This window comes from Salvia splendens, chromosome 22 (assembly GCF_004379255.2).
Source record: "Salvia splendens isolate huo1 chromosome 22, SspV2, whole genome shotgun sequence".
Taxonomy (NCBI): Eukaryota; Viridiplantae; Streptophyta; class Magnoliopsida; order Lamiales; family Lamiaceae; genus Salvia; species Salvia splendens.
In genome coordinates, this window is record NC_056053.1 from 21,509,736 (window position 1) to 21,537,156 (window position 27,421).

Sequence of the window (27,421 nt, forward strand, 5' to 3'; positions counted from 1 at the left end):
GAATTTCATATATAAAGTGTACATACACTACACATGTTAGATAACCTTTTTATTGAAGGATACACCAAATCCACACCCCTTTTGATTGAAGGAAATTCCAAATACTTATTAGTTAGATACCTTCATTGCATATATCCATAACACACGTATACAAAAAATACATACACTGATACTACACATACTACATACACTATACACAAAATATACACGATACAAATACACATTGCATGTGTATAATGTGTATGTAGTGTGTATATTAGTACTAGTTGCATATATACCCGTAGAGAATTTCAAAACGCTGAAATACTGATATAGCGAAATTATCGTAAATAAAAGATTCATGCAAAATATAGTACATTAAAACTCATTTCTATAAATCAAATTATTTGTTATACCTAAAAATCTAATGTTGCAATATAGATAGAAAAGCAAAAAGTGAGGCCAATTAGCGTGTTCCTGAACAGCGTTTCTTGTGTAAAAATGCATGAAAGCGATTCTTGAATCCTACTATTCGGAATCAGAGTCAGAGAACGCTACTTGCTCTGCATTTTTGGGATCAAAATCAGTGGTGGACGGAGGGATAAGCTGGTTGGATACACTCCCTCTTTTACCTCTCATTCGCCTTCGTTTCTCCTCTTCCTGCTTTCGTTTCTCCTCTTCCTGCAACCAGTTCGAGCAGTCAACACAAGATTATGCGTAAGCGTCTTTTATTAAACGCTAAAATAGAGCCTGTAGGTAGAAGTTACCCGACCTTTGTTTGATCGCACTCGTTTTGGCTGTCGTTGGATTGAGTTTGAGTTTGAGTTTGAGCTGATCGGTTTTTATTTAGCCAAATGTAGCCAGATGACATCAAAGCTAGCAGAAGCAGAGATGGCCCGATTCTTGGATCACCGAGGTGATCAGTGAAACGGGATTTGAAGCTGCTGGCCAAGTGTTTGATGTTGCCTCCTGAAGGGACGAGCCTTTTGGTGTTCTGCGTCCAGCTCTGATCGGCCTCCTCAGGAACCAGCTCCGGAGCTTTTGTTCTCTGCAGAAACACAAGCACATTTGAGCAACACAAATTCGATCTCATCCTTTCACGTGAGGGAGGAACCGACTTACAAAAGGAGGGATCTCTCTGGAGTCGCCATCAGAAATTATTCGAGAAATCCAGCTTATGATCTGAGGCCAAGTAAATTTGAAGATGGTAACATAAGCATTGTTTACTAATCATGTGAATTAATATGAGTTTCGAAGAACTCTTAACCTCAGAAGTTTCGCTTGTGCCATTGTACTTGGCAACCAGTGTTGACACCGGATCAGATTCAGTCTGATACCAAGAATGCAAGATGTGCTCCTGTTTCTTCGCGTCTAGCTTCTCATCCCTAGGGAACCTCTCGTATCGCACTATAAACAAACGAGCTGCATCCACCATACTGCGTCTAGGCCCACACGTCTCAAAGCTATCTTCAGAATGGAGATTGAAGAAACAATATTTCTGCAAGAAAATATCACCTCCCCTTAAAACTACAGCATGTGATGCAAAAAAGCGCTCCCGTGTAATTACTGAACTACAAAATCATCCCAGAATACAAAACGATCAAAGTGAAAAGAGAAGGACCGAGGCTCACATTCTGGGCCTCCCCATCTAGCCAGGCAAATGTTAGTCGTTTTTGTTCAAGTGCTGACGCAGCTGGAGCAGATGCGGGTTCTTGATCAACTGTGCCTGTCGTATCCGTAAGTTTATCTTGTACTTTGCGCATGGTCTGTAAAAAAATGTCAGTTACTTCACTTTACGCCATAGTCTACCATGGAAAAGGGAATAAAATACTCGATTATAAAGTATCCTCACTTGGCGCATTTTACTGAGTTCTGGGCTTGGCCTTCCAGCAACAAGGGCACAATACCATATCTTGGTATCTTTCCCAGCACGTGAATGGCCATTGACGTCACAACCTAACTCCATCGAGGTCAGGCTTCTCAACTGGGGAAGCACTGCAAGAAGCAACACAAGGTTCAGAAACTTGCCTACTGTGACTGATTACATTGCTTTAGAAAGTGTCTCAATTAACGAAACGAAACATGTACCGTGATATTTGTTTTTCTCCATGAGATCTATAAACGTCGAACTGTTGATATGTCCTGAAAATTATAGATCTGTTAGCATGTAACAAATTAAATTTGAACAGACTTGTCCAACTCAACAAGGATGGAAGACGAGCTGGTGCACACCTTCATGCACCACAGGTTCGACTCCTGGATCTTTCACAAATACTATTGCGGGAGCGGACTCCACACCAAACCTGTTTGCTGAGAAATATGAAACAACTACAAAAATATGCGCAGGAGAAGGAGAAAACAGAAAAGAGTATACATACATATTCCACCAGAAAGCGGATTCCTCTTGTCTCCACATAGCAAAGGCAAAGGTGGCATATGGCGAGTAAGTTCTGGTAGCCTGGCGAATGAATGGAGTAGCACGCTCACCCGTTTTTGAGATGAGAATCACCTTAACCTACAAGGAAAAAGCCCTCATACGAATTAACCTGTGTCCATAAAATAATGTATTGTTCCTAAAATAAGTGACTTGACAATACCTGATGAGGTTTACTCTTAACCAGAAAATTTTGCACCTGATAAAATCAAAATTCATATTAAATGTGAATATCAGAAGGGGAATCTACACAATATTATATTGTAATGATAGTTTGAAATAAAACGCAGACGTTTTACCCAAGATTTGAAAAAAGTTGGTGGAAACAGAAATCAAAATCTTGAAAACACAACACATAGTGACAATGGAAATGCCACATAAGTATAAAAAGATATGCAAACTTGACAGTATTGCAAAACAATATGGCCAATCAAATAACTTTCATAACTAAACAGAGAGAATCCAGATGGGGGTGGAAAAAAATTGAAAAAGGATTTCAAATTAACACTACTAATGTGGTGCATGTAAATCTGATGGATTACCAGTGACTCCTTTGAATGATAAGGAATACGAGGTAAATTTAGGATGCTTGTAGCCAACCAATTTGTTACTGCATCAACAGAGAGCTCATCCTCATACCTAAGCAAGTATACTCATTAAGGCAACAGAAAGTCAAAAGTTTGCATAAAGAAACCATTTTTGAAGAGGATCCACACCTATAAAGACAGCTGGAACTTTTACACCCGGGTGGGAAACCCAAAATTGTTGGAAGTCCTGCACATTGTTGGACAAGAAATCAAAATACGAAGGGAGCTTTACTTTTCATGATTGATAAGATTCATGATTGAGTATTTCTTATCCTCGTTACTAAAATTTATAATCAAGTACTGCTATATTAAATTAAGCTTTTCATACCAAATGCCAATTGGAGGTTTCATACAAAGCCACATAAGTATGGATATGCATAAGCGATGAATCTGTCGAAACTAATTCTATCTCAAATGTGCACATAATTCAACCTGCAACAGTGATAAAGTGGTCAACTAGTCTTACCATTTCTAAACAAAGGTTGACCACTGGACTTTTTTTCAGCTAGATATGCAGCAAGCTTGACATCACTAAGTTCAACCACTGCGGTATTTGCAACCCCGTCCAGTAAACTGACTAAATTGTTCAAACAAAACAAAAAAAGAGTGAGAAAGGAAAATAAAAACTTGCAGCTTAAAATAGAATTGAGGTATAAAACTAGGGAAACTTGCCAATTCGCTTCCAAGTAGCCGAAAACTCCAACGAGCGCTTGCTTACAGTAGAAATTATCTGAACCAGATCAAATGATAGAGCACACAAATAATATCAGTAGAAATTTTAGAATATCAGACATGCACAGATCTGCAAATAGAGATAAAAGTAATAGTTTAATGCTAAAATTTCAACTAGTTATGAAGGGATAAATGGAGCCAGTGCGAGATGCAAGCACAAACAAATATGGGAACCCACAGTCAGAATAAAGTAAAAGAGAAATACATCAACATCCAGCTCCAAAATAGAAATTGGAGGAGTGAAAAGGTGCAATTAAAATAACAAGATATTGTGTGCCAGGATAAACAAATATACTTCTAATGTTGTTCTGGGAAGCTAACCATAAAATGTGAGTTAGGATTTGGGAATTGTGAAATTCAGACAAATCTATTTGCAAGATATGCTAGTCATACCTGCAGCAGAAGTGGCTTGTCATCTTCAAATATGGATGAGAAGTTCTCGGATTTGATGACCTCCAGATCTTGATCGACAGGATCTAAGATGATTAGCAGAAATATAAGAAATCACATTTTTACCGGTATATACATGCAAGATTATCAAAAGCAAGGTAAAACCATATATACTGCGAAAGCGAGATAAAGCATGACAAAAAATCATATAGTATAGAAGATTTCAACCAACCAAAGGAAGCGGCCTCTATAAGTGGAAGGTCAATTTCAGATAAATGTTTCCCAGAATGCTGCTCGTTGACTTTGTCAACAACATCCTATAAATCAGAAAAATGGAAATCGTATTAAAATGAGCATTCTGTAAAAATATGATAAGAGTATATATGAAGAATCGCTTAAGCAGAAAGGGGGGAGATTCAATAATATGACGACTAAAGGATAAAACCATACAATGTATTCATCAATGCTAAATATGTCATAGTCTCTCTTCAACAACTGATTTGTTAGCAACTCATAAGCATATTGAACCTGCAAAACCAGCCACATTATAAAGCAATGTCAACTGAATTCAATGTTTCAAAAGCTTCCTCACATTAAATGCATAAACTGAACCAAAGAAAATATGTCAATTAGACTTAAACTAAAGCAACATTAATGCTGCATACCTTGACAAGATCGACTTCTGGAGGAACTGTTACACTTGAGTTCCTGAATCAATGATAAAGTAAGTTCAACTACATCATCAAATAATGCCAGGATGATAATTTCACACAATGCCCAGTTCAACTACAATGCTCAATGAAGTCGAATTTTACATCAAAACATAGTGTGAGAAACTTTCTCATGTCTTATGTCCAACATTCATGATTACTTCAAATTACCTAAGATGCTTGATTACAATGCCAAGAATATTAGCTCTTCTACTTCATTATATGGGATATCTTCCTACATATAGACAAGTCAATTATGCAATTTTTCTATGGATACATTTACTAAGAACCACAAAAACTGAACTTGCTTCCAAATGAAGCAACAGCAAAAAGGCAACAGCACTAAGAGATGCATATTCAGGAAAATTCAAATCAAATAAAGGTGAAAAATGTGAACTTGTAATCAAATTTACCATATTCAGGAAAAATCAAATAAAATAAAAGTGAAAAAATTAAACTTGTAATCAAATTTACCATCTAGAGGTGATCTTCTCGTAGGCCTGAGTGACTTCTTCGACGGAGCTATACTTGGGAATCCCCAAAACTAGAAATTCAAACAAAAAAAAGTAAATTGGAAAAAACCCAACAAAAATTAAACTTAAATAGGGCGGAATTAAAGGGTGTGGCGGCGTACCATCGTAGTGAGATGGGGGAAAACTGCGAGGCAAGACGACGAGCTGGAAGAAAACAGAGGTGGCGAGGAGTAGAAGAGGGATGTAATAGTGTTTGATGGAAGAAATTGTGGGTGGATTGTTGGGAAGGTTTTGCCGGCCTGGAGTTGCCATGAACGCTAGATTCTTGATTGGAGAGTGAAGAGAGACTGTTTTTATAGTTGTTTGTAATAGAAAATTTTTGTACTAAAACCTCGATGGAGATCCCTACACACTGCAGAGAATCTTCGATTGAATTTATTGGTGCAAATTAGGGGCTGATTTATGAATAACAAGAAGATAGCGATGACTTCGATATAGTATTGAATTTAATCATTATATGTTGGAAGATATATTAAAATCACAACAATATGAGAATAGATTTTTTAAAATTAATTACTACTCCAATTTATAAATATTCATATCATATTTTTATAAGTATTTAATAGGATTAGAAGTATGTATTACCTATATAATGACCTATCATACATGACATGATGAATCATACCTAAGCATAATATAATGTACTTATAGTTATTCGAGTCTTTTGTTTATTTTACTAATCTTTTATTTTTGGCATTATATTTTCTAACATTATATAAATCAAACTACATTATATACACAGCAGTAAAAAGCATTGAACAATAAATCGACACTGATAAATACAAATTACATTTTCTTATGCAAATTTCTCCGTGCAGATTTATGAATTTGAGATTTTGTTAAAATTCTCATAAATCACTTTTAATTTGATACTCCATCTGTCTCAAGTAAGTTAAAGTGTTTCGTTTGAATACAAATTAAGAAGTTGATGTATAAAATTAAAATAGAAATAAAGGAAAGTAAGAGATAAAAAAATTACTTAAATACCTTAAAATGGACTGAAGGAGTATACTTTTGGTTGGAAAATATCGATTATTTGGGTGGTAAGACTATTGGTGGAGCTAGAATTTCATCTTTTTGGGGCGGACTATAGTACATAAATATTAAATATTACTTCCTCCGTCCCAGTTAAGATAACTCATTTCATTTTTTACACGTGTTTAGTAAAAATCATAATAAATAGTTAAATTGGAAGAAAAGTAAATTAAGAGAGAGAATAATATGGAAAACAGACTTTCTTCTACATTATTCTTTCTCTTACTTTACTTTTCCTCTACTTTAACTATTTATTATGATTTTTTCGAAACACGTATGAAAACGAAAGAGGTCATCTTAAATGGAACAGAGTGATTAATATTTAAAAATATATAAATTTACTTTTCCTCTACTTTAACTATTTATTATGATTTTTTCAAAACACGTGTGAAAACGAAAGAGGTCATCTTAAATGGAACAGAGTGAGTAATATTTAAAAATATATAAATTTCTATTTTAGTTTTACATGATAGTTGTCTCCTACAAATATTAATGGGGTATTATGCAAACGATCCAAATTCGTTTAACGAGTAATCTTTCAACTTTCATTTATTTTTGTATTTGTTATACATCAAATTTCATTAATAAGAAAATTAGGTGAAGTAAGTAACATTAAAAAGAGAGACTTTCTAAACTTTCTATTTTAAGAAGTGACCTCACAATACACTAATTCTATTTCCACTACTTTTTCTCTTCATTTCTCTTACTTTACTCATTTTTCTCCACATCTCTCTTACTTTATCAATTTCCTCTCTTATTTTACACATTGTTCATTAAAACTCGTGGTTTTTCAAATGTTTCTATTTTTCAAATGCAGAGGTAATAGTACTAGTATTAAAGACAAAAAAATAGAGTTCAATATACTAAAATAGTTAAAAATCTAAAGGCAAAAATATAGAGTTCAATATACTAAAATAGTTAAAAATCTAAAGGGTGTTGGCGAGTGGCATGTGACTTGTTCACCCTTAACAAAGTAATCAAGGATCCATCCCTGCCTTTAGGTATGGAGCAGCTTTGAATCCTTAGAGTGTCCACAATGGTGGCCCTTGAAGGCCACCATTTGTGGCCCGGCCACCATTCGTGGCTCTCATGTGGCTTCCGTAATGGTAAAGTCAACAAAACTATCAAAAATAACAAGGGCCACCAAATGTGGCCCTCTTTAAAAAAAATTAATTTGTTTATTTTTTTAATATTATTTTTTAATTTAAGTCTAATAAATTTTATTAGTTTTAAATTTATGATATTTATAAATTTAATTAAAGTAAAATAATGTGGATTGTAAATTAGAAAATTCACAATCTAGAAAAATGTAACAATAACTTCGTTGTATTATATTGAAATAGGAAAATTATACAACGAAAGTGACATAATTTAAAAACAACAAGCCGGAAACCCAAATCACTCTGTAGCGCCCCTTCTACGGTTCCAGACCTCTTCAACCATATCAACCTGCAGTGAATCATGCGATATTTGGCTCCGCATATCGGTGTACCTCTGGATCAAGTTGACAAGCCGGGTCGGCCGGTGGCATCATATCGCAAGTTGAAGCACCTGAACCGCTGCGCCAAACACGTCGCTATATGGACGAAGAGATTTTTCGACATTCTGAATCGCCGACGGAAAACTTCTGGCGGATAACGGGCGTTGTCGTTGAAGTAGTCCTCCATCAACCTGCGGTCTGCCCCGACATGATCACGATCGAAAAATCGCCGATGATGGAATGGCCGGCCAACTGCCACCGCCGCCTCCGCCGCCTCTTCTGCCTCTTCCGCTTCACGTTGCACCGCCGCAACAAGGTTTTGGAACTCTAGATCTACCGCTTGTTGGAATTGTTCATCGTCGGAATCCATAATTACAAGGTTAAATTGAAGTTGGAAGGGAAGATTGGAGGAAAATGAGAGTAAAATGGAGTTGGAAAATGGAGTGGAAATGTAGTATATTTATAACAAAATTTTGAAAATTAAAAAAAATAAAAAATAAATTTCCGCGGCCCAGCCGCGATTCGCGGCCCTTGCAATGGGAGGGCCGCGGCTCACACGGCTCAGCCGCGTGAAGGCCGCGGCCGTGGCTCAGCCACGATTCTCGCCTCACCGCCCCGGCTCTCGACCTTTGCAATGGGGGGCCGCGCGCCGAGCCGCGGGCCGCGGCTCCCCCATTGTGGACACTCTTAGGCTAACTGTTCCACCCATTGAAGTGTCTACAAATCAGCGCGGGAATAGACATTGGATCTACCGGTGAAAAACGTTAAAAGTTTTTGGAACTATGCTGGTCATGAATCAAATGTATAAGCATTAGAGAATAAATGGTGACATTACTAAATAAATGGGCGGAGACGCGTCAATACCTGATGGAAGACGTCTTCACGTCTACATGGGTTCTTCGGCGCTGATGGAAGATCCCCTGCCTACACCCCTTAATAAGACAAATTGTCATGTATTCTCATTTACTATTGTGGTCTCATCATCTCTCTTATTGTTAGATGATTTGGACTTAAATGGAGATGGTTCGAAAGTGTTTACCTCTTGGGACAAGGCCTTTGAGATATGGGGTGAGTTGGAGAATGTTATGCACCGCTTATAGAGAGCATGGGGAGGAAGCTTGATGGAGAAATGTTTTTTTCTATTAAAAATGAAATATTTCCGAAAATAGAAATTAAATTTTCTCTAATTTTTCTTTTATCCTACTTTATTCTCTCTTCTCAATTCACAAAACAAGCCTATATAAATTCCTGAAAAATAAATATTTCATATTTAATGGGATGTACCATGTCTTAGCTAGGATTACCTTTTAGACGCTTTGACAAGAAGCTTTAGATCTATATCTTTTATGTCACTTCATGGTCTATTTGGAATATCCGTGACAAGATTGTGAGTTTGAGAAAAGTCGATTGTTTTGGCTCCTTGGCACGTGGACTAGAGGATGGTGCCCTCACTTCCCCTTCTCACCGTGGGAAATTCTGGAGGATTGGAATGTTATCGAAGAGTGGGAGGGTTGACACTAGATTTGAAGACTTGCGAAACACATGAAATAGGTGGGTGCTGCCTCTTGCTTCCTACACGTTGTCTGATGTTCTCTCAAGTACCCCTTGGGTTGTTACTTAGCTCCTGAGGTCTATCTTCTCTTTGTTAGTTCGTGGTTCTGGACCGGTTCGGCCGGTTCGGTTCGGTTTGAGGACCTCAAATGAAATGTGACAATTAAGTTGGGACGGAGGGTGTAGTATATTAGTAATATATATATGTCGATTATTGACTATTAAAAATTATACAGTTCAGTCCTTATAATCAGTTTTTTCTGCGTCCGCCCCTGGTTGATACCAGCAAATATTGGGATGCAGGTTAGGAGTGGGTAGTATCTTATTGAATGTGGCGAGTATCGGGTAATACCAACCCAATATTGGTTACCCTACCCACACACTCATACAAAATTACCCTAATTAATAATTAAACATTCTTAAAAACACTCTCTATATTTATACAATACTCACTCAAACAAAAATAATTAATTAAGCCTCTGCTTAATTTATCGAATATATGAAATGGCCATGGTCGCATGAGTTGAATATTTAGGCTATGTTTTTTACGATGAATATTATTCACGATACCCTTCTTTTTTTTTCTTTTTTTTGCATTAGTTTCTTTCGTCCAATGAGGGCGAAATGGTATATCACTTGAGATAATAAATCATGTGGAGTATTTAATTACAAAAGGTAGTTTTTATTGGTGATCAAACAATCCAATAAGGGAAGTAGATTAGGGATCATACAGTGATACAGATGTTAATTAATTATTTCATTAATTTAATTAATAGTATTGATTAAAGAAAGGTATGTAAGTAGTATAGTAGTTTAGGCCCCAAATTCGTACAAAATGAGGTCTATGATTCTATCCTCTTGAACTAAATTTAGAAAAATATTTACTCCATATCGTAGGGAATCCAAATTTTCTTGAATTTTCAAAATTACGAGAAAATGGAAAAAAAATATGAGAAGTTTAATTCTTGTAGAATTCAAATTGTTTTAGGATATGAACATTGAACAAAGTGTAAGGCTTATAATATTTGTTGGTGGCTGAAATGAATGAGTAATTGAGGTGTGTTACATAAAATTCACTGTTGTGAGTTTTACCAGATATTCAATTCACACCACTTAGATTTAGGATTATATATAACTGTATAATCGTTTATATGCAATGTAATTAATAATTAGCAAATTCTTGGAAAAATCATCATCAAATTACGGTACTCATTGCAATTTTAAATTCAGGCGGAAAATAAAAAATTTGAATTTGTTTACAATTATTCCATATCGAATAAATCTGATCGTATATTGCATATTTTTCAATGAAACGATATTACTTACTTTATGATCGTTTAACGCATCAGTGCCACATATAGTTTCCATGTTGTCGTATTAGATACAACCAAAAAAAATCTTCATGAGATCATTGCTTACAAATTTAACTAATTTTCCAAACACAATAATAGATTACGGACATAACACAATACCCAAGTAACAATATGTTCAATCTCCAAAACTCAGCACACGTTAGTTTCACATGAGCATGTAAATAATTGGCATATTACCAAAATCAAGACTTAGCACCTTTTTGTCCCATAATTTGATGTTGCCGCAAATCCAAGATACAAATGGTGGGTGGTGTCGGGGTCGACCAACCTCACCATATGAAGGTCTAAAAATTCAACAATTTAGAGTGTCCACAATAGGGAGCCGCGGCCACCGCCCGAGGACATGGCTGGGCCGCGGCGAGGGGGGGTGGACACGGGCGGGCCGACTAGTCGGCCTGGACACGGCGTTGGTAGTAAGGCCGCGGCGCCCTATTAGACGCGGGTTGATTTTTTTTTTTGAATTTTCGTTTTTTTTGTGATAAAATAATGTGATTTGTGCTAACAATTGATAAAAATAATTAGATTTGTGGCTGTGGATTGTCCACTACTAGACTGGACAAATATTTTTGAGGCTGTGGACAAATTTGTGGCTTGGCCTTAGATGTGGCCAAACTATTGTGGTCACTCTTAGGTACTTGGAGTTGTTGTCGATTCACGGTGCGACAACTCTGTCATAACTCAAACTTTGGGGTGTTGGTTCACATCCGAAATTTGTCTGCCATCTATTATCACGATAGTAGTCACGCTACGTATGCCTTCAACTCGAATGACAATCTTTTTATTTATTGTGTCCGACTTCACTAGTTTATTTTTTTCCTTCCACATCTTAATATTGGAGTAGCATTTAAGAAAGTGTTACTATCAAATCAAAGTTTACCCCCTTTCTATTATGGTCACATTCATGATAATGATACAAAGTATTTGATGGCCAATCTAAAATGGAGTGGTTATTATTAGATGTCGTTTTCAAATTTAGAGAAGGCCAATGCATGTTTTCGGTATTGAATTCTTAAGTCCAAAAAAAAGCTAAACAAACATCGTAAAATTTAACAAAAGTTATACGAATTATTTGTATAGTTTTCGATTAGCAGTGCAACTATCCTCAATAAAAGAGTGGATGCGGTTTATATTTGAAAATAAACTCAAGTTATGATATATTATTGCGTATTTGCGTTGATATCAAAAGTGTCGTCCATTTCTTAAAAAATGAGCAAAACTTTGATGTAGAGTCATATTAATCCTTCAATATATACAAAACTAATAAGTGGAGTAATTGTGTTGGGCCAATTTAGCACTTGGACATTTTGTACTAGGTTGCGCAATAACACGTGCTTGGTACCTAGTTTTGAATATTTATTGTATGGTTATTATTTCGACTCTAAATTTTGATCATTTAGCTAAGGTTGTCGTTCAACTAATCAGCCCATTCCAAAATATATTTGATCTTTATGCTTTAGAATTTGATGTGTGTTACGGACTTAATTCCCACATCGGTTGTGAGAACAACTGATGTGGGGTATATAGACTAAATGGGATCTCTCTCCTAATAGGCTAGTATTTTGGGATGAGTTCTCCTGTTTGGTCTGTATCAATTGGTGCTTTCATTGAGAGCCCAAATGGCTCGGAGTGGTGGCCGGGCAACGAACTCGCCGTGACCAACGAGTGCGTTTGGGACCGCTCGGAGTGGTGACCCACGGAGTGGTGGCCGGGCAAAGAATCCGCCGTGACCAACGTGGCCGTGACCAACGAGAACTCGGAGTGGTGGCCTGGCAAAGAACCAGCCGTGACCAACGTGGTCGTGACCAACGAGGACGTTGGCCCTTAAAGGAGGGTCGAATGTTACGGACTCTATTCCCACATCGGTTGTGAGAACAACTGATGTGGGGTATATAGACTAAATGGGCTCTCTCTCCTAATAGGCTAGTTTTTTGGGATGAGTTCTCCTGTTTGGTCTGTATCAATGTGTCATAGACTTTTGGTATTTGAGGATATGGTTCGCGGCTATAAATACAACGAATGTGTAATGTAACTTAAAAAGTCCTGGATGTTTAAATAATAATGACTCATTCATCCTTAACTAAAGATCAGACAATCAATCATGATCTTGTATATATATTACTACTAGTTTTAAATTGTTTGATCAATTCTCATCTTACGAGAGAGGTGTCTACAAATTATTTGTGTGCATATTAATATGACCATCATAGAATGGCCCTCAAATAAAACAAGATATAAAAGATCCTCAATACATCCTAGTTTTGATTTTGCGATTATGTATATCAAAGCTAACGGGTATAGGGATGTACTTATATTAATAAATTATTGCATACCAAAGAAAATAAAAAAACAAAATTAATTATTTAATCACCAAATCCAATAGAAAATTTGACCTTAGTGAGGTAGAGCACCACATATATAGGGTTTAAAAAGTTGACTTAATCCACACATTATATATATATTTATCCAAAATCAAATTTGGATTAGTTAAAATATGCAGATTTGATAGGGATCATATTTTCAATGATGTGACTCAAGAATCCATCCATTCCCACGTTCAATCAAAGCAATTAACACAAAATCATACACTAAACTACAACGTATATTCCTTTCACTATCTTGTTAATACAAGTATATTACATAAAAACTGCTTAAAATTACAAAATGGTTGATTTTGTTCCATCATTTGGAATGCTTAATTTTACATGTCATTTTATTCTAAAAAATAAAGCGATGGGTAATGAACGATAAATATCAACATGATAGAACATATTTAGGTAAACGTATAATCCTTTTACCCTAAAAATAATAATATGCTCCGATAATTTGTTAAATCTGAAGTGATGAGTAACCCCAAATGCATTCCAAATCCTGAGGCTCAACTGCACTCTCCTGTTCCTCAAACGGCCTCTTTCCGGCGTCGAGATTCGAGACGCCAGAGGAGTTCTCACCACTCAACGCAGTCTCCTGCGACAAGCTGCGTCCATAGCTAGCGAGAAAATGCCGGAGAAAGGCCGGATCCGGCACCGAGGCCAATTGCCCCCACGGAATCGAGGAGGGAATTGAAAAATCATCGTTGATCGGAGCACGAACAACATCGGTGTTGGAGAAGCAGTGCACGTGGCCAGATTCCGTCTCCATCAGCGGCGGCAGCGCGGCGGCGGCAGAGCCCATCCTAACCAGACCGGAAATATGTACCTTTTTCCCTCCACTTGCCTTTTGAAACACCCTGCTGATCACCCAATCGTTCTGCACACAAATCGAGAAAACCGTTTTTTACAAATTTCTGTTCAAATAATCGAATCAATCTTCTTAAATTATTTAATTCACCTTGGTTGATTTATCGACAGTGAAATTGCCTTCCAATCTGTATTCGTGGCACACCCAATCGGATTTGCTGCCTGATGGGGTGCGTACTAAACAAGCCCAACAGCAATGACGGCCCATCAGCCCAAAGCCCAAAGCAGGAGTATGAGTTCGGCATTACCAAAGAGTTCGGCCTCAGCCTACAGCTCGGTAAAAGCCAACCTATCAAGCTCTGCTCTCAGATCGGCAACCAAAGCAGGAGTATGAGTTCGGCATTACCAAAGAGTTCGGCCTCAGCCTACAGCTCGGTAAAAGCCATCCAATCAAGCTCTGCTCTCAGGTCGGCATCAAGCTCTACTCTCAGATCGGCAACCAAAGCAGTTCGGTCTCAGTATTCGACCGAACAAGGAGTTAGTGGACCCATACAGGATGTCCAACACACCCACTACCACGTGGTGTCAACTCAGGCCACGATCGTAGGCCATGACCTACGCTACATCCACGATCTTAGGCCATGACCTACACGACATCCACGACTTAGGGTGGTGATGCAAGCCACGATCTTAGTTCAAGATATAAATAGAACTTAGATCAGATAGAAGAGGGTTAAGCTCTCTAGAGATAAAAGACCATATAGCAAATAGCAAGTTTGTATTTGTAAGCTGTAGAAAACAGATCAAGCAATACAACTCTGCCCCCTTTTCTTCCCGTGGACGTAGATTTACCTCAGTAAATCGAACCACGTAATTTCTTTGTGTCATAATCTTCATTCTCTACCAGCATTTACTAACGTCAGAAATTCGCGGATCCATCACTGGCGCCGTCTGTGGGAATCAGAGAACAAAATTTGTGATAAAGCGAATTTTTGATCCATTTTTTTCCACCCAAAAAATGCATACCAGATCGCAGAGTACCCGTATTCCTGCCCGTGGGAACCAGGAGGAAGCCAATCCATCCCATAGGTCTGGAAAACAGCCTAGGGATAAATCCACCACCAGTTCTCATGGCGAAGGAACAGGCCGCTCCAAAAATCGTCCCACTGAGTCTTCCCAGCAGCCTGATTTGAATGAGGCTGTCAAGCTGTTCTTGGCTGAGAAGCAGGATGAGTTCTTAGCCTTCCTACAAAAGAGCCAAGAGCCGAAGACGAAAACGGAGGATTCTCCTTCCTCATCCAGACATGAAAGTCACTACCGCAGTAGTGCCGTGTCTTCCAGGAAGAAGAATCCTCAACCCCGACATATTCCTGTTCTTCCTCGGTACCGGAATCACAGGAGAACTCAATCTCCTCCATACCGACGAGATATCGGATTCGCCGTGTACGGAGCACTGAAGACTCCGTTCTCGGACGACATCACCCGAACTCCCCTACCACAGAACTACCGAACTCCGTCGATGACTTACGACGGGCTCGTGGACCCTCACGATTTCTTGGGGCGCTATCAGTATAACATGGCGAACCAGGGTCTCAACGAGGTCCACATGTGCAAGCTGTTTCCCGAGCTGCTCATCGGGAACGCGAGAAGGTGGTTCGATAGCCTCCCCCAGGGCAGCATCAGATCTTACCGAGATCTAATGGATGCCTTCCACAGGAGGTTCTTTCAGAAAGCAGAAGCCCGAATCACTTCGGCTCAGCTGCTTTCCATTCGTCAAGGTCGCGACGAAAAAATCAGCGACTTTATGACAAGATTCCACAAGGAATGCCTGCAAGTAGACGATCTCAACGATCTGCTTGTCATCTCGGCATTCCAAAATGGAATCCTGCCCGGAGCTCTCTACAGGAAGCTCGTTGAGTGCGGTCCGCAGACAGCTCAGGAAATGTGGGACATTGCGGACCAGTACTCCCGGGCCGATGAGGCAGACCGTCGCAAACGGTCGTTAGACAGCTCATCGTCCCGAGGAGACAGGAGGAAGCCCGATCATAGCGATCAGGGACATCCTCGCCGAACTCCTTTTGGCGATCAGGGACATCCTCGCCGAACTCCTTTTGAAAGGATTCAAAGGACTCCGGTGCAAGACAGATTGGGACCCCGTCTCAATCCCGAGAAGCCGCCCGCTCAGTTCGTACCGCTGAACAAGCCGAGAGCGGAAATTTTCGAACTACACTCTGACCTGTTCGAAAAGCCAAAGCGGATGACGAAATCTGCCGCGCGCCGACCCCAGGATAACTACTGCTCCTACCATCAAGACCACGGTCACGATACCGAGGAGTGCAGAAAACTTGGCTGCAGGTATCGATGTTCTTGTGAGGGCAGGGACATTGAAAAAATACCAAAACAAGCAGTCAAAGAAGAATAAGAAGCAGAGAGGTGCGAACTGCGCTCCTCAGGATCCGAAAAGGCAGCCGGATCCCGAAGACGATGACGAGCCGCAATATGATGGAGTAATCCTGACTATTGACGCTCTCCCTGCCGGGAAGACCAAGTCGTCCCTGAAGTCAGAGCGCAGAGGCTCCAATCGAGAAGAGCCAACGCATAAAAGGCTGAAGCAGGACGAAGTGATTACGTTCTCGGATGCTGATCCCGTCCCGGCCATCTCTCCTCACCAAGACGCCATTGTCATCCAAGCCGGAGTGGCAAACAAACTGATCCACAGGGTGTTTGTGGATACAGGAGCGTCAGTCAGCATTCTTTTTAAAGAGTGCTTCGACAAACTAGAAGTGGACCCAGCTCGGCTCAGCCCGGCTCCGCTTCCCCTGAAGAGCTTCGCCCAGGAGGACACCCGCCCTGAAGGTATTATCAGCCTTCCGATCACGGTGGGGAAAGCGCCTACTAGCTCCAGTACGATGATTGAGTTTTTCGTGGTGAAAGCTCGGTCCCCGTACAACGTCATCCTGGGAAGAGACTGGCTCAACACAGTTCGGGCCATTTGCTCCACTTATCACCTCACCATCAAGATCCCTACTAAAGGAGGGATAGCGGTCATCCGAGGTGACCAAAAGAGAGCAAAGGAATGTCTGCAAATTGCGCTTAGAAGTGCCGAGCAGTCAGATCGGCACCACCAAGCATAGCAATCACAGCAGCCGGAGTCAGAGGCAATGACCGAAGTCATACCGGAGCCGAATTCGATGACAGTTCAGCTGTACGAAGACGATCCATCCAGAACGGTTAAGATCGGCTTCGCGGGAACGCCTCTACTTCGGGAAAAAACCATCCAGCTCCTCAAGGAGTACAAAGACGTCTTTGCATGGTCTCCGTTGGACATGACCGGAGTGCCCCCCGAGGTAATCTCTCATCGTTTAAATATTGATCCTTCGGTCCGGCCGATAAAACAGAAGCAAAGACTCTTTGCGGCAGAACGAAGTCAAGTCATCCATGACGAAGTCCGTCAATTATTGAAGGCGGATGTGTTATTCGAAGTGAAGTATCCTTCGTGGGTGGCCAATCCTGTCATGATCAAGAAAAAGGAAGGAGGATGGCGGATGTGCATAGATTTCACCGATCTAAATAAGCACTGTCCCAAAGATTGCTATCCCCTTCCGAACATAGATAAAAAAGTAGAAGCTCTGATAGGCTTTGAAATTTTTTGTTTTCTTGATCTATACAAAGGATACCATCAGGTTTTAATGGATGAGATTGACGCTTCAAAAACGGCCTTCATTACTGATTTCGGCATTTTCGCTTATAAAAAGATGCCATTCGGTTTAAAGAATGCCGGAGCCACTTATCAAAGGATGGTAGACAAGCTTTTTCGTACATGACGTGCAAAGGCTAACCGGATGTCTAGCCGCACTGAATCGATTCCTTTCCCAAGCAGCCGAAAAGCAACTGCCGTTCTTCAAGGTGTTGAAAAAGGCACCAAAGTTCGAGTGGGGAGCCGAGCAGAAAAAGGCCTTTGACGAGCTCAAAAGTTATCTAGCCGAGCTTCCTATTCTCTCTGCTCCAACCGAAGCCGAAGTACTATTCTTATACTTAGCGGCATCGGATCAAACCATCAGCGCGGTGCTTGTACGAGAAGAAGGCCTAAAGCAGCTTCCCATCTATTTTACAAGCCGAGCATTAAGAGGTCCAGAAACCAGGTATCAACCTCTGGAAAAGATTGCTCTAGCATTAGTAAATGCAGCAAGGAGACTGCGGCCATACTTCTATGCTCACAAGGTATGCGTCTTAACTGATCTGCCACTTCGGCAAGTGTTGACCAAACCAGAAGCATCAGGCAGAATCGCCAAGTGGGCTATAGAGTTGGGAGAGCACACAATTGAATATCTACCTCGGAAAGCCATCAAGGGACAAGCCTTGGCGGATTTTCTTGCAGAAGCGAAGTTCGATCAAGCAATTCCCGTTATTGCCGAACAGAAGAATTCTGCCAATGCCGAACTAGCACAGCCCTTGGAATCCGAAGTAGAGCCGCCGGACTGCTGGAGCGGATTCGTAGATGGAGCTTCAAACAAGATGGGAAGTGGAGCTGGTATTTTACTTGTCGCTCCCGACGGACACGAGGTAACCTACTCACTTCGTTTCCTATTCCCCACTACTAATAATGAAGCCGAGTACGAAGCCCTCCTGGCCGGACTCCAGTTAGCGCAAAGTCTGCTCGTCAAATCTCTCAAAGTCCATTGTGATTCACAAGTCATAGTAAATCACATGTTGGGTACAAGTGAAGCTCGTGACGAGAGAATGAAGAAGTATTTGGACAAAGCGCAAAGCATCAGCCGAAGTTTCTCCTATTTTCGGATAATCCGCATTCCCAGAGCGGAAAATAGCCGAGCAGATGCCTTAAGTAAATTGGCCTCAGATCCGAGCTCAAAGGCGGAAGAATTAATGCATCGAAGCATTGATGAAGCCGAGGTACATTCAGTATCCAGCTCGCCGAACTGGATGACGCCGATCTTGCAGTATCTGGATCAAGGACAATTGCCCGAGGATAAGAGAGAAGCTCGGAAGATCACGTGCCGAGCACTTCGGTACGAACTTCATGAAGGAGTCCTCTTTAGAAAGTCTTACCTCCAGCCGTTATTGCGGTGCGTAGGACCAGAAGAGACGGACTACATCCTCAGAGAAGTTCATGAAGGATCGTGCGGTAGCCACATCGGAGCCAGAGCTTTAGCTAAAAAAGTTCTGAGATGGGGATATTATTGGCCAACCATGGTACAAGAGGCAGTGCAGCTCGTCAAGAAGTGTACGAAGTGCCAAATTCATGCAAATGTCCCAAGGATGCCGCAGACCGATCTATACACTATGCAAAGCCCTTGGCCTTTCATGCAATGGGGCATAGACATAGTGGGACCACTTCCTCAAGCTCCTCGGCAAATGAAATTCCTTATCGTTGCCGTGGACTACTTCACGAAGTGGGTGGAGGCTGAACCATTAGCTACGATAACGAGCTCAAAGGCATTGGACTTCGTCTGGAAGAACATAGTGTGCCGATTTGGCATACCCCACATCCTCATCTCGGATAATGGGACTCAGTTCACCGACAAGACGTTCAAGAATTGGTGCCAAGAGCTGAACATTCAACAGCGGTTCACTTCGGTCTCCCATCCCCAAGCAAACGGACAAACGGAAGTAACGAACCGGATTCTGGTGAAAGGGTTAAAAGCTCGGTTAGAACAAGCCAAAGGACAATGGGTAGAAAATCTCCCTCAAGTCCTATGGTCCTACCGAACTACACCCAAAACCTCCAACGGTGAAACTCCGTATAGTCTGGTGTACGGCACTGAAGCCGTAATTCCAGTGGAGATCGGCGTACCCAGTCCCCGAACTCTAAATTTCTCCTCAGAAATGAATGACGACGGACTGAGAGCAGAACTAGATCTCGCCGAAGAAAGAAGAGAATTGGCGTGCATAAAAGCAGCCAAGTATAAGGAGCAAGTAGCCCGGTATTATAACCAAAGGGTGAAAAAGCTTCAATTTCAAGTGGGAGATCTCGTCTTGAGAAACAACGAAGTAAGCCGAGCAGAAAAGCTGGGCAAACTCGAACCCACATGGGAGGGTCCATATCGGGTGTCAGAAGTCCTCGGCAAAGGGTCTTATAAATTGACTCACATGTCAGGAGAACAAGTACCCCGAACATGGCACATCTCCAACCTCAAGAAGTACCACTTGTAAGAGACAGTCCGGTCAGTCCGTCTCGTGTCTAGTTCGGTCATAGGGGTATGTGTTTTTATTTGTTTGTTTTTTACTTGTACCTTTTACTTGTCGTTTTTTAAAAGGTTTAAAGTCTTTTTCTTTCGTCTTTTTCATTTTTTCCCTATGTGTTTTGTCTCTATGTGCTTGTCGTCTCTTGGTACCAAGGTATATCGTTCTTTAAAGACTGATCCCCTTTTTAGATCGATTATTAAAGACTATTGTGAGTCCAAGCTTCTAAGGAGGATATAAGACCACAAGTCAGCTTAACAAGCAGTCCGTCTGAAACGAACTGCAATAAGCCAACGATTGTGAGTCCAAGCTTCCAAGGAGGATACAAGATCGCAATTCAGCTTAACAAGCACTTCGTCTGAAACGAACTGCAATAAGGGAAAGTCCGATCCACGCGATAAACCTCGCCGAATTAGGACGACCAAGTTCGGTCAAAGAAGTTTACCTCATAAGACCGGGGACGACCATGTCTGGTCAAAGAGGTTTACTGCATAAGACCACTTCGGTTAACTGGGAAAGTCCGATCCACGCGATAAAACTCGCCGAATTAGGACAAGGGAAAGTTCGATCCCGGCGACAAAAATCGCCAAATTAGAACACAAACCAAGTCTGGTCAAAGATGTTTATTTCATCAGACCAAAGACGAGTCCGGTCAAAGATGTTTATTTCATCAGACCAAAGACGAGTCCGGTCAAAGATGTTTATTTCATCAGACCAAAGACGAGTCCGGTCAAAGAAGTTTACTTCATAAGACCAAGGACCAAGTTCGGTCAAAGAAGTTTACTTCATAAGACCGAGGACAAGTACGATGAAATTTTTTCGCTAAGCTGTAAATACAGTGTTAGAAGCGAAAACAAAATTTCATTTTTCAAATCTTGTTCGGCATACAACTCAACTACCCTACAAAATGGCGTTACGCTATTACAAAGGACTATTCTACTGTCCAGGGTTGCTGAAGTTAAGCCACCTATCTGCAAAATCCTCTGGAAGCCGAGTTCGGTTGTTCCGAGCAGATGAAGAATAAGCAGGTCGACGAGATGCTATCCTCGACCCAACGCCTCTTCCCCGAGCCCGAGAAGTCCTAACACCTCGGCGATGAAGAGTCTCTGCAATAATCATCTGCTGATCTTGCTCGCTCATAGTCACAACTCCTCGGCGAATTTCAGTCCGTCCCTGTCTTGACGATTCCGGTTGCTCCTGAGCCCGTTCTCGTCTTGACGTTTCCGGCTGTTCCGGAGTTCGTTGTTGACTGGAAGTAGGATTTTGAACAAGGGAACCAGAGGCTTGATCTGGAGTGCGAGCATCTGTTGGCACGACATGCCGAAGGAATCTTTCTATGGAGGGGCGCCGAGAAAGAACAATGTCGTACCGAGAAGCCCAGCGCCGTAATGATTTCACAACTTGTTGGCAAGCCGAGCTCTCCAGCGCATTGTTCCTCCGGAGTACATGATATTCCTCCCACAGTTCGTCAACTCGACTCTGAACATCTGATATGGTCAATCCCCCGCGCACACGGATGTAATCCTCGTACGCAGTCCTCTCAGCAACGGTCGTGTTCAGCTCGGCCTCCAGATCCTTCTTATCGGACTCTAAGTCCTTATTATCGGCCTCCAGCTTCACTAAACGAGCCAGAAGCTCGTCATTCTTCGTCTGATCGGCTATAGCTCTTCTCTCAGCTTCGTCCAAAGCCGAAGAGTACAGCCGTTTCCAGTGAAGTATCTCCATCTCCTTGGGTACAAAGCAGCTATATTAGTTCGGCAGCTGTACCGAGCAGATAGTAAAATACAACAGGAATAAAGGCGAGTACGAAAAGCTATACGAAGACAAGTGTAGAGAATTTTTCATTCACAAGGAAAATTTTTTACACTAGGAGGGCTTCAAGGCCATTTTACAAGGAAGAAACTAGACTAAAGAGAAGGGAGACGAAATCATACTCCGCCAGCTTCGTCTCCGGCTCCTCGGTCTGGTACAGCTCCTTTCTCCTGGGCTACCTCAGCCTCAGCCTCGCCTCTCGCCGGCCTCGCCTCCGCCTCCTGATCGGCTTCCTTCTCCGGATGCCCGGCCTGATCGACTTCGGCCTCCCGCTCCAGTGGCTCGGCCTCACCCTCTCCGTTGTAAGTCGAAGCGGGTGAAACGGGTCCCACGGAGGCAAAGATAGCCTCCAGGTTCTCGTCCCGATCAGCTCGACAACTCCGGACTCGGTCTGCAGAAAGCAGGACCGAAGATGAAGCGAGCTCCTCAAGGAGCGGCAGATTCTGAAGCCGAGCCGCTATCTCTCGGCTGTACAGAGGCAGCACGACGTCGGCCCCCTGCTCGCCCTTATCGGCAATTAGCCTTACCAGACTACCGACAAAGGCCGAGAACTGGCTGCTCAAAAAGAGTTTCTCCGTGTAAACACGGAGAGCCTCCCCTTGGGCAACCACGGCAGCAGCATCCAGACGTTTCGTCTGCTCCCGCTGGATGACGAGCTGGTTTTTGGCAAACTGAGCTTCATCCTGGGCCGAAATCCTAGCAGCTCTGGCCTTCTCAAAGTTAGCCTCAGCCTGTTCGGCCCGATGACAAGCAGCCGCCAACTTCCTCTGCATCTCAGCATAGTCATTGGACGCTTTGGAGAGTTCGACGGCGACGAGCTTGGAGAGCATATCGTTCCTCTGAAAATGAATAAAGAAAAAAGTCAACAAAGGGACCACAAAAAATACAGGAAAAAAGCAAGGCCAGAAAATCAAGAAGAGAATTCACCTCGGCGAAGTCCGTGGGCCATAAAAACGGCTCACAGATATGTTCCGAAGGAGGCGCCAAGACCACGTCTTTCTCTGGCGCTCTCGGGGGCTTCTGGGCCTTCCCCCTCCCCTTTGCCGAAGTTGACTCCGGCTTCTTCGGATCCGAAGAGGTTTTTTGCCTTTTCGGAGTCCTCTCGGCATCAGACGCCGAGCTGGTGGTTTTCGGCCTCTCCGGCTCCTTGGACTCCGAAGATTTTCGGGTAGCCTTGTTCAGCATGTACACTGCCAAAAAGCAAGAAAGCAAGGTTAGTTTTCTTCGTTAAAGCAGTAGAACATAAAGGTAAAGAAAAATCCTCACCCTCGGCCTCTTCGTCCGAAGACGAGATGTCGAACACGACGTCGCCCTTGACGAGCTCAGACTCCGTGTATTGTTTCCTAACTATGGGAATCTTGTTGAGCTCGCCATCGAGCTCGTCCAACGGTTCTAACCGAGGATGAGGAATCACGGACTTCGGCCCTCTCCAGGGGAAGCCCGGAGCCGCTGTCCTATTATAAAAAAAGAAGCGGTTTTGCCATTTCGGCCACTTGGTTTTGCAGAATGCCCTAAACGGCTGTAAGGGGATCAAGTAAAACCAAGATCCCTTCCTTTTAAATTGGAAAAAATTAAGGATTGCCCGCAGAGACAGATCCTTATCTAACCTACGGAGTTCGGCAGCAAAAGCCGACAAGTGCCTCCAAGAGTTCGGAGTCACCTGACCTAAAGGGAGTTGAAAAAAATCAAGAAGCTCTACAAAAGGTGGGGGAAGAGGGAAACGAAGCCCGCATTCTAAGCAGGCTTCGTAAACGGTGGCATAACCCTCCGGCGGGTCGTTAGCCCTATGATCATCGTCGGGAACCACCGCCTTCCCCCCAGGAAAAGAGTATTTTTCGTAAAGGGATATCACAGTATCCTTACTCAAGATACTGTGAAAATACTCTACGGTCTTCTCCCCGGATTCTTTCCGGCTAGAAGACCCCTTACCCCCTTTTCTACCGCTACCAGACTCAGACGAAGAAGAAGCAGACATGGTTCTTACTCTTTGAAAGTTTGAAGAAATCCTGAGGAAATTTTTGAAAGCGGAAGGAAATTTTTCACGCAAAAGATAGAGAGTGCAGAAGAAGCCAATAGCAAAGGTGTTCAAATGATGAAGAAAGGCGGTATTTATCAGATTTGGAAAAGATTTCAAATCATCGCACCGTTTCATATCCCACCTTTTCAGGATTCGACGGCCGGATTTTACTGTCGCATTTAATGCCGCATTTAATGCAGTCACGCGCAGGGCACGTCCCCTGACTTCAGCCTCCCCCGTCCCCTTTTTCAGAATGCCGAAGTGACTCGCTTCGCCGAAGTGATTCACTTCGCTTTTCGGGGGGGGTAGTGATGGGGTGCGTACTAAACAAGCCCAACAGCAATGACGGCCCATCAGCCCAAAGCCCAAAGCAGGAGTATGAGTTCGGCATTACCAAAGAGTTCGGCCTCAGCCTACAGCTCGGTAAAAGCCAACCTATCAAGCTCTGCTCTCAGATCGGCAACCAAAGCAGGAGTATGAGTTCGGCATTACCAAAGAGTTCGGCCTCAGCCTACAGCTCGGTAAAAGCCATCCAATCAAGCTCTGCTCTCAGGTCGGCATCAAGCTCTACTCTCAGATCGGCAACCAAAGCAGTTCGGTCTCAGTATTCGACCGAACAAGGAGTTAGTGGACCCATACAGGATGTCCAACACACCCACTACCACGTGGTGTCAACTCAGGCCACGATCGTAGGCCATGACCTACGCTACATCCACGATCTTAGGCCATGACCTACACGACATCCACGACTTAGGGTGGTGATGCAAGCCACGATCTTAGTTCAAGATATAAATAGAACTTAGATCAGATAGAAGAGGGTTAAGCTCTCTAGAGATAAAAGACCATATAGCAAATAGCAAGTTTGTATTTGTAAGCTGTAGAAAACAGATCAAGCAATACAACTCTGCCCCCTTTTCTTCCCGTGGACGTAGATTTACCTCAGTAAATCGAACCACGTAATTTCTTTGTGTCATAATCTTCATTCTCTACCAGCATTTACTAACGTCAGAAATTCGCGGATCCATCACTGCCCTTGGGAGCTCTCCCGCGGTAGAAAACTAGGGTTTTCTTCATCCCGATGAGGATTTTCCCGCGAAAAATCTGTGTATCTTTTCCGGTGGCCTTCCAGTAGCCAGCGGCGGTGGCTCTGTTCGTCCGCAGCCCGGTCGGGTATTTCTTGTCCCTCATGCAGAAAAAATACCACTCATTTTCTCCCAATTTCGCTCTCCCTAATCATCAATCAACACCAGAAATTGAATAATACAAGCAACAAATGAATGTTTCCTAAAAAAGGCAAAAAAATTGAGGAAAACTCACAAGGCAATTCCCAGGGCTCAACCTTGTTCATATCAACCTCGCCGATAGCTACGGCGGAAAAGCTTCCGTCGATTGCCTTTCTGCAGAGATAATGAGTGATCAGCTCTTCATCAGTGGGATGGAATCGAAATCCGGGAGGGAGTTCCATCAATTCATCAGTTTTAACAATACCACAACTGTTTTCCATCGGAAACAACGAAACAGGGGATTTTCAGCCTTTAACAATTTGGATGAGCTTAATCAAAATTCTGCGATTAAAGGAAAACAGTTGAGAATTTGTATGAAATGAATCGAAGAAGCAAGCAGAGGAAGCGAAGTAAAAAGAGAAATGGGAGAAACAGAATTCAGGTTGAAAAGGGCTAAGGGGAAGTGAGAGAAGCTATGAAATTAGAAGGAAGGAAACAGCATGATGAGCTTCCATTGAATATATAGGCTTAAGGGGGAATTAAAGAAACGTTTATTCTAAGCAACTCCAAATACAACTCACCCCCTAAATTCTTTATTCCAAATTCAATGTTTAGTACTACAGAATATTTAGATTCGGGATTGGATTACAATTTCAATTCATCTCAATTACACAATTTAAATTATATATCAAAAGTAGATGATTAGAATTCCAAATAATTATAAAATTGAGCATCTTCACATTATACGCCTACACACATTCTAATTCCTTTGAATCCAATTCCATATATCATTTTTACCGAACAAAGAATTTGGAATTCAAAACTATTGAAATTACCATGAAAAATTACCATGAAAATGTCAAAACTATTGGGAGTCATATGCCCCAATCCATATGCATCTCCGCCCGTGGCGGCCATTGCCATAACCTTTCGGGCACAATCCTACGATTGGAGAAATATTTTATCAAGAAGACAGCAAAATTTTTTGCTAGAGATTCAACTATATTTATAATTTTTAGACATCAACAGATAAGAGTCAATAACATTGTTGAATAATTTGCATAAATTTTGAATTAGAAAAAAAAAATAGTAGTAGGTCTTTACTAGTTCTGTTCGTGAGTATAACTCGGTTATTGTTATTATTCACAGGATGTATAATCTGTAACAAAGTCAAATGATAGGGTGTTAAATCGTACTTTCTTGCTTCTTAAATTAGCATTCAACTCCTATTTTGTTTATGATCAAATTATAGACAAAATTTTACAACTTCGACATCTGGATCAGAATACAGCTTGATTTGGGTGAATTAGTTAGAATAAAAAGAAATCGAGCGACGTCAACCCTACTTGAATTTTTATTATTATTATTCAACTCAACTTGGATTACATAAATAATGAAGTGATTCGTTGGGATAACAATGAATGGTGTTTGTAGAATACATCAACTATGTGATATAGTGCTAAGTTGACAATTTAAATGCATGTTCATATTGCAATCTAGCATCAAATAACATTGTTGTAACTACCTATCTATTTTATGGAAAGTGAGAATTTAATTCCAGTATAATACTAGTATATTTTATGTATTGAAGTGAAGCAACGGCCTATTTAATTGATTAATGGACATCATGTATCTTATTCAGGCTATGGTATCCGTTGCGACTGCTAATACTACTGTACTCCCTCCGTCCAACTCTAAGTGGAGCATTTCAAATTCTGCACGGGATTTTATGTAAAGTTGTTTGGGAGTAAGTGGACAGAATAAAGTAAAAGAGGGGGAAACAATAGAGATAATGATGTTTCTATATTCAGAAATGTGTCTTTTTTTAAAGTGAGACATCTCAAAAAGAAAAAAAATGTGTCCCTTAGAGTGAGACGAAGAGAGTCTTATATAATGGTTTTACTTTTATTTAAATATCATCAAACTGAGATTATCAAACTTCCTTTTAGCCTTCAATTCCTCACTATGGTTTGACAATGCCAACTTTTTCACTGTTGTGCACTATAGCGGGTGCTCTAATTAATATAGCATGTTTCTCAAGTTCAGTATGCGATATATATTATGATTGGAATGCTCAATGCTAATTAGGCCACACTTATCATGAACAAATAGTTGTAATTCATTCAACTTAAATGATTCTACAGTGTATGACTTGAAGATATGGCATGCCAATCTTTTAGAAAATGTT

General features: G+C 41.4%; 2 protein-coding genes across 2 annotated transcripts; both read right to left on the reverse strand.

The window, feature by feature from the left end:
• Positions 1-350: 350 nt before the first annotated feature.
• Positions 351-5,788, reverse strand: LOC121787330. Its single transcript, XM_042186033.1, has 20 exons — positions 5,467-5,788; positions 5,307-5,376; positions 4,788-4,830; positions 4,573-4,650; positions 4,355-4,439; positions 4,126-4,208; positions 3,673-3,730; positions 3,467-3,577; positions 3,130-3,187; positions 2,956-3,052; positions 2,577-2,612; positions 2,358-2,494; positions 2,212-2,282; positions 2,068-2,121; positions 1,832-1,974; positions 1,611-1,745; positions 1,247-1,477; positions 1,102-1,161; positions 752-1,027; positions 351-660 (listed from the first exon to the last, which is right to left on the reverse strand). Exons 1-20 carry the CDS (start codon positions 5,615-5,617, stop codon positions 508-510), a joined length of 2,130 nt encoding a protein of 709 aa, XP_042041967.1. The 5' UTR covers positions 5,618-5,788; the 3' UTR covers positions 351-507.
• A 7,623-nt stretch (positions 5,789-13,411) lies between these two features.
• LOC121786478 (NAC domain-containing protein 100-like) lies at positions 13,412-25,702 on the reverse strand. Its single transcript, XM_042185121.1, has 4 exons — positions 25,328-25,702; positions 25,042-25,239; positions 14,132-14,202; positions 13,412-14,050 (listed from the first exon to the last, which is right to left on the reverse strand). The coding sequence occupies exons 1-4, from the start codon at positions 25,512-25,514 to the stop codon at positions 13,631-13,633; spliced, it is 876 nt and encodes a 291-aa protein (XP_042041055.1). The 5' UTR covers positions 25,515-25,702; the 3' UTR covers positions 13,412-13,630.
• Positions 25,703-27,421: the final 1,719 nt, after the last annotated feature.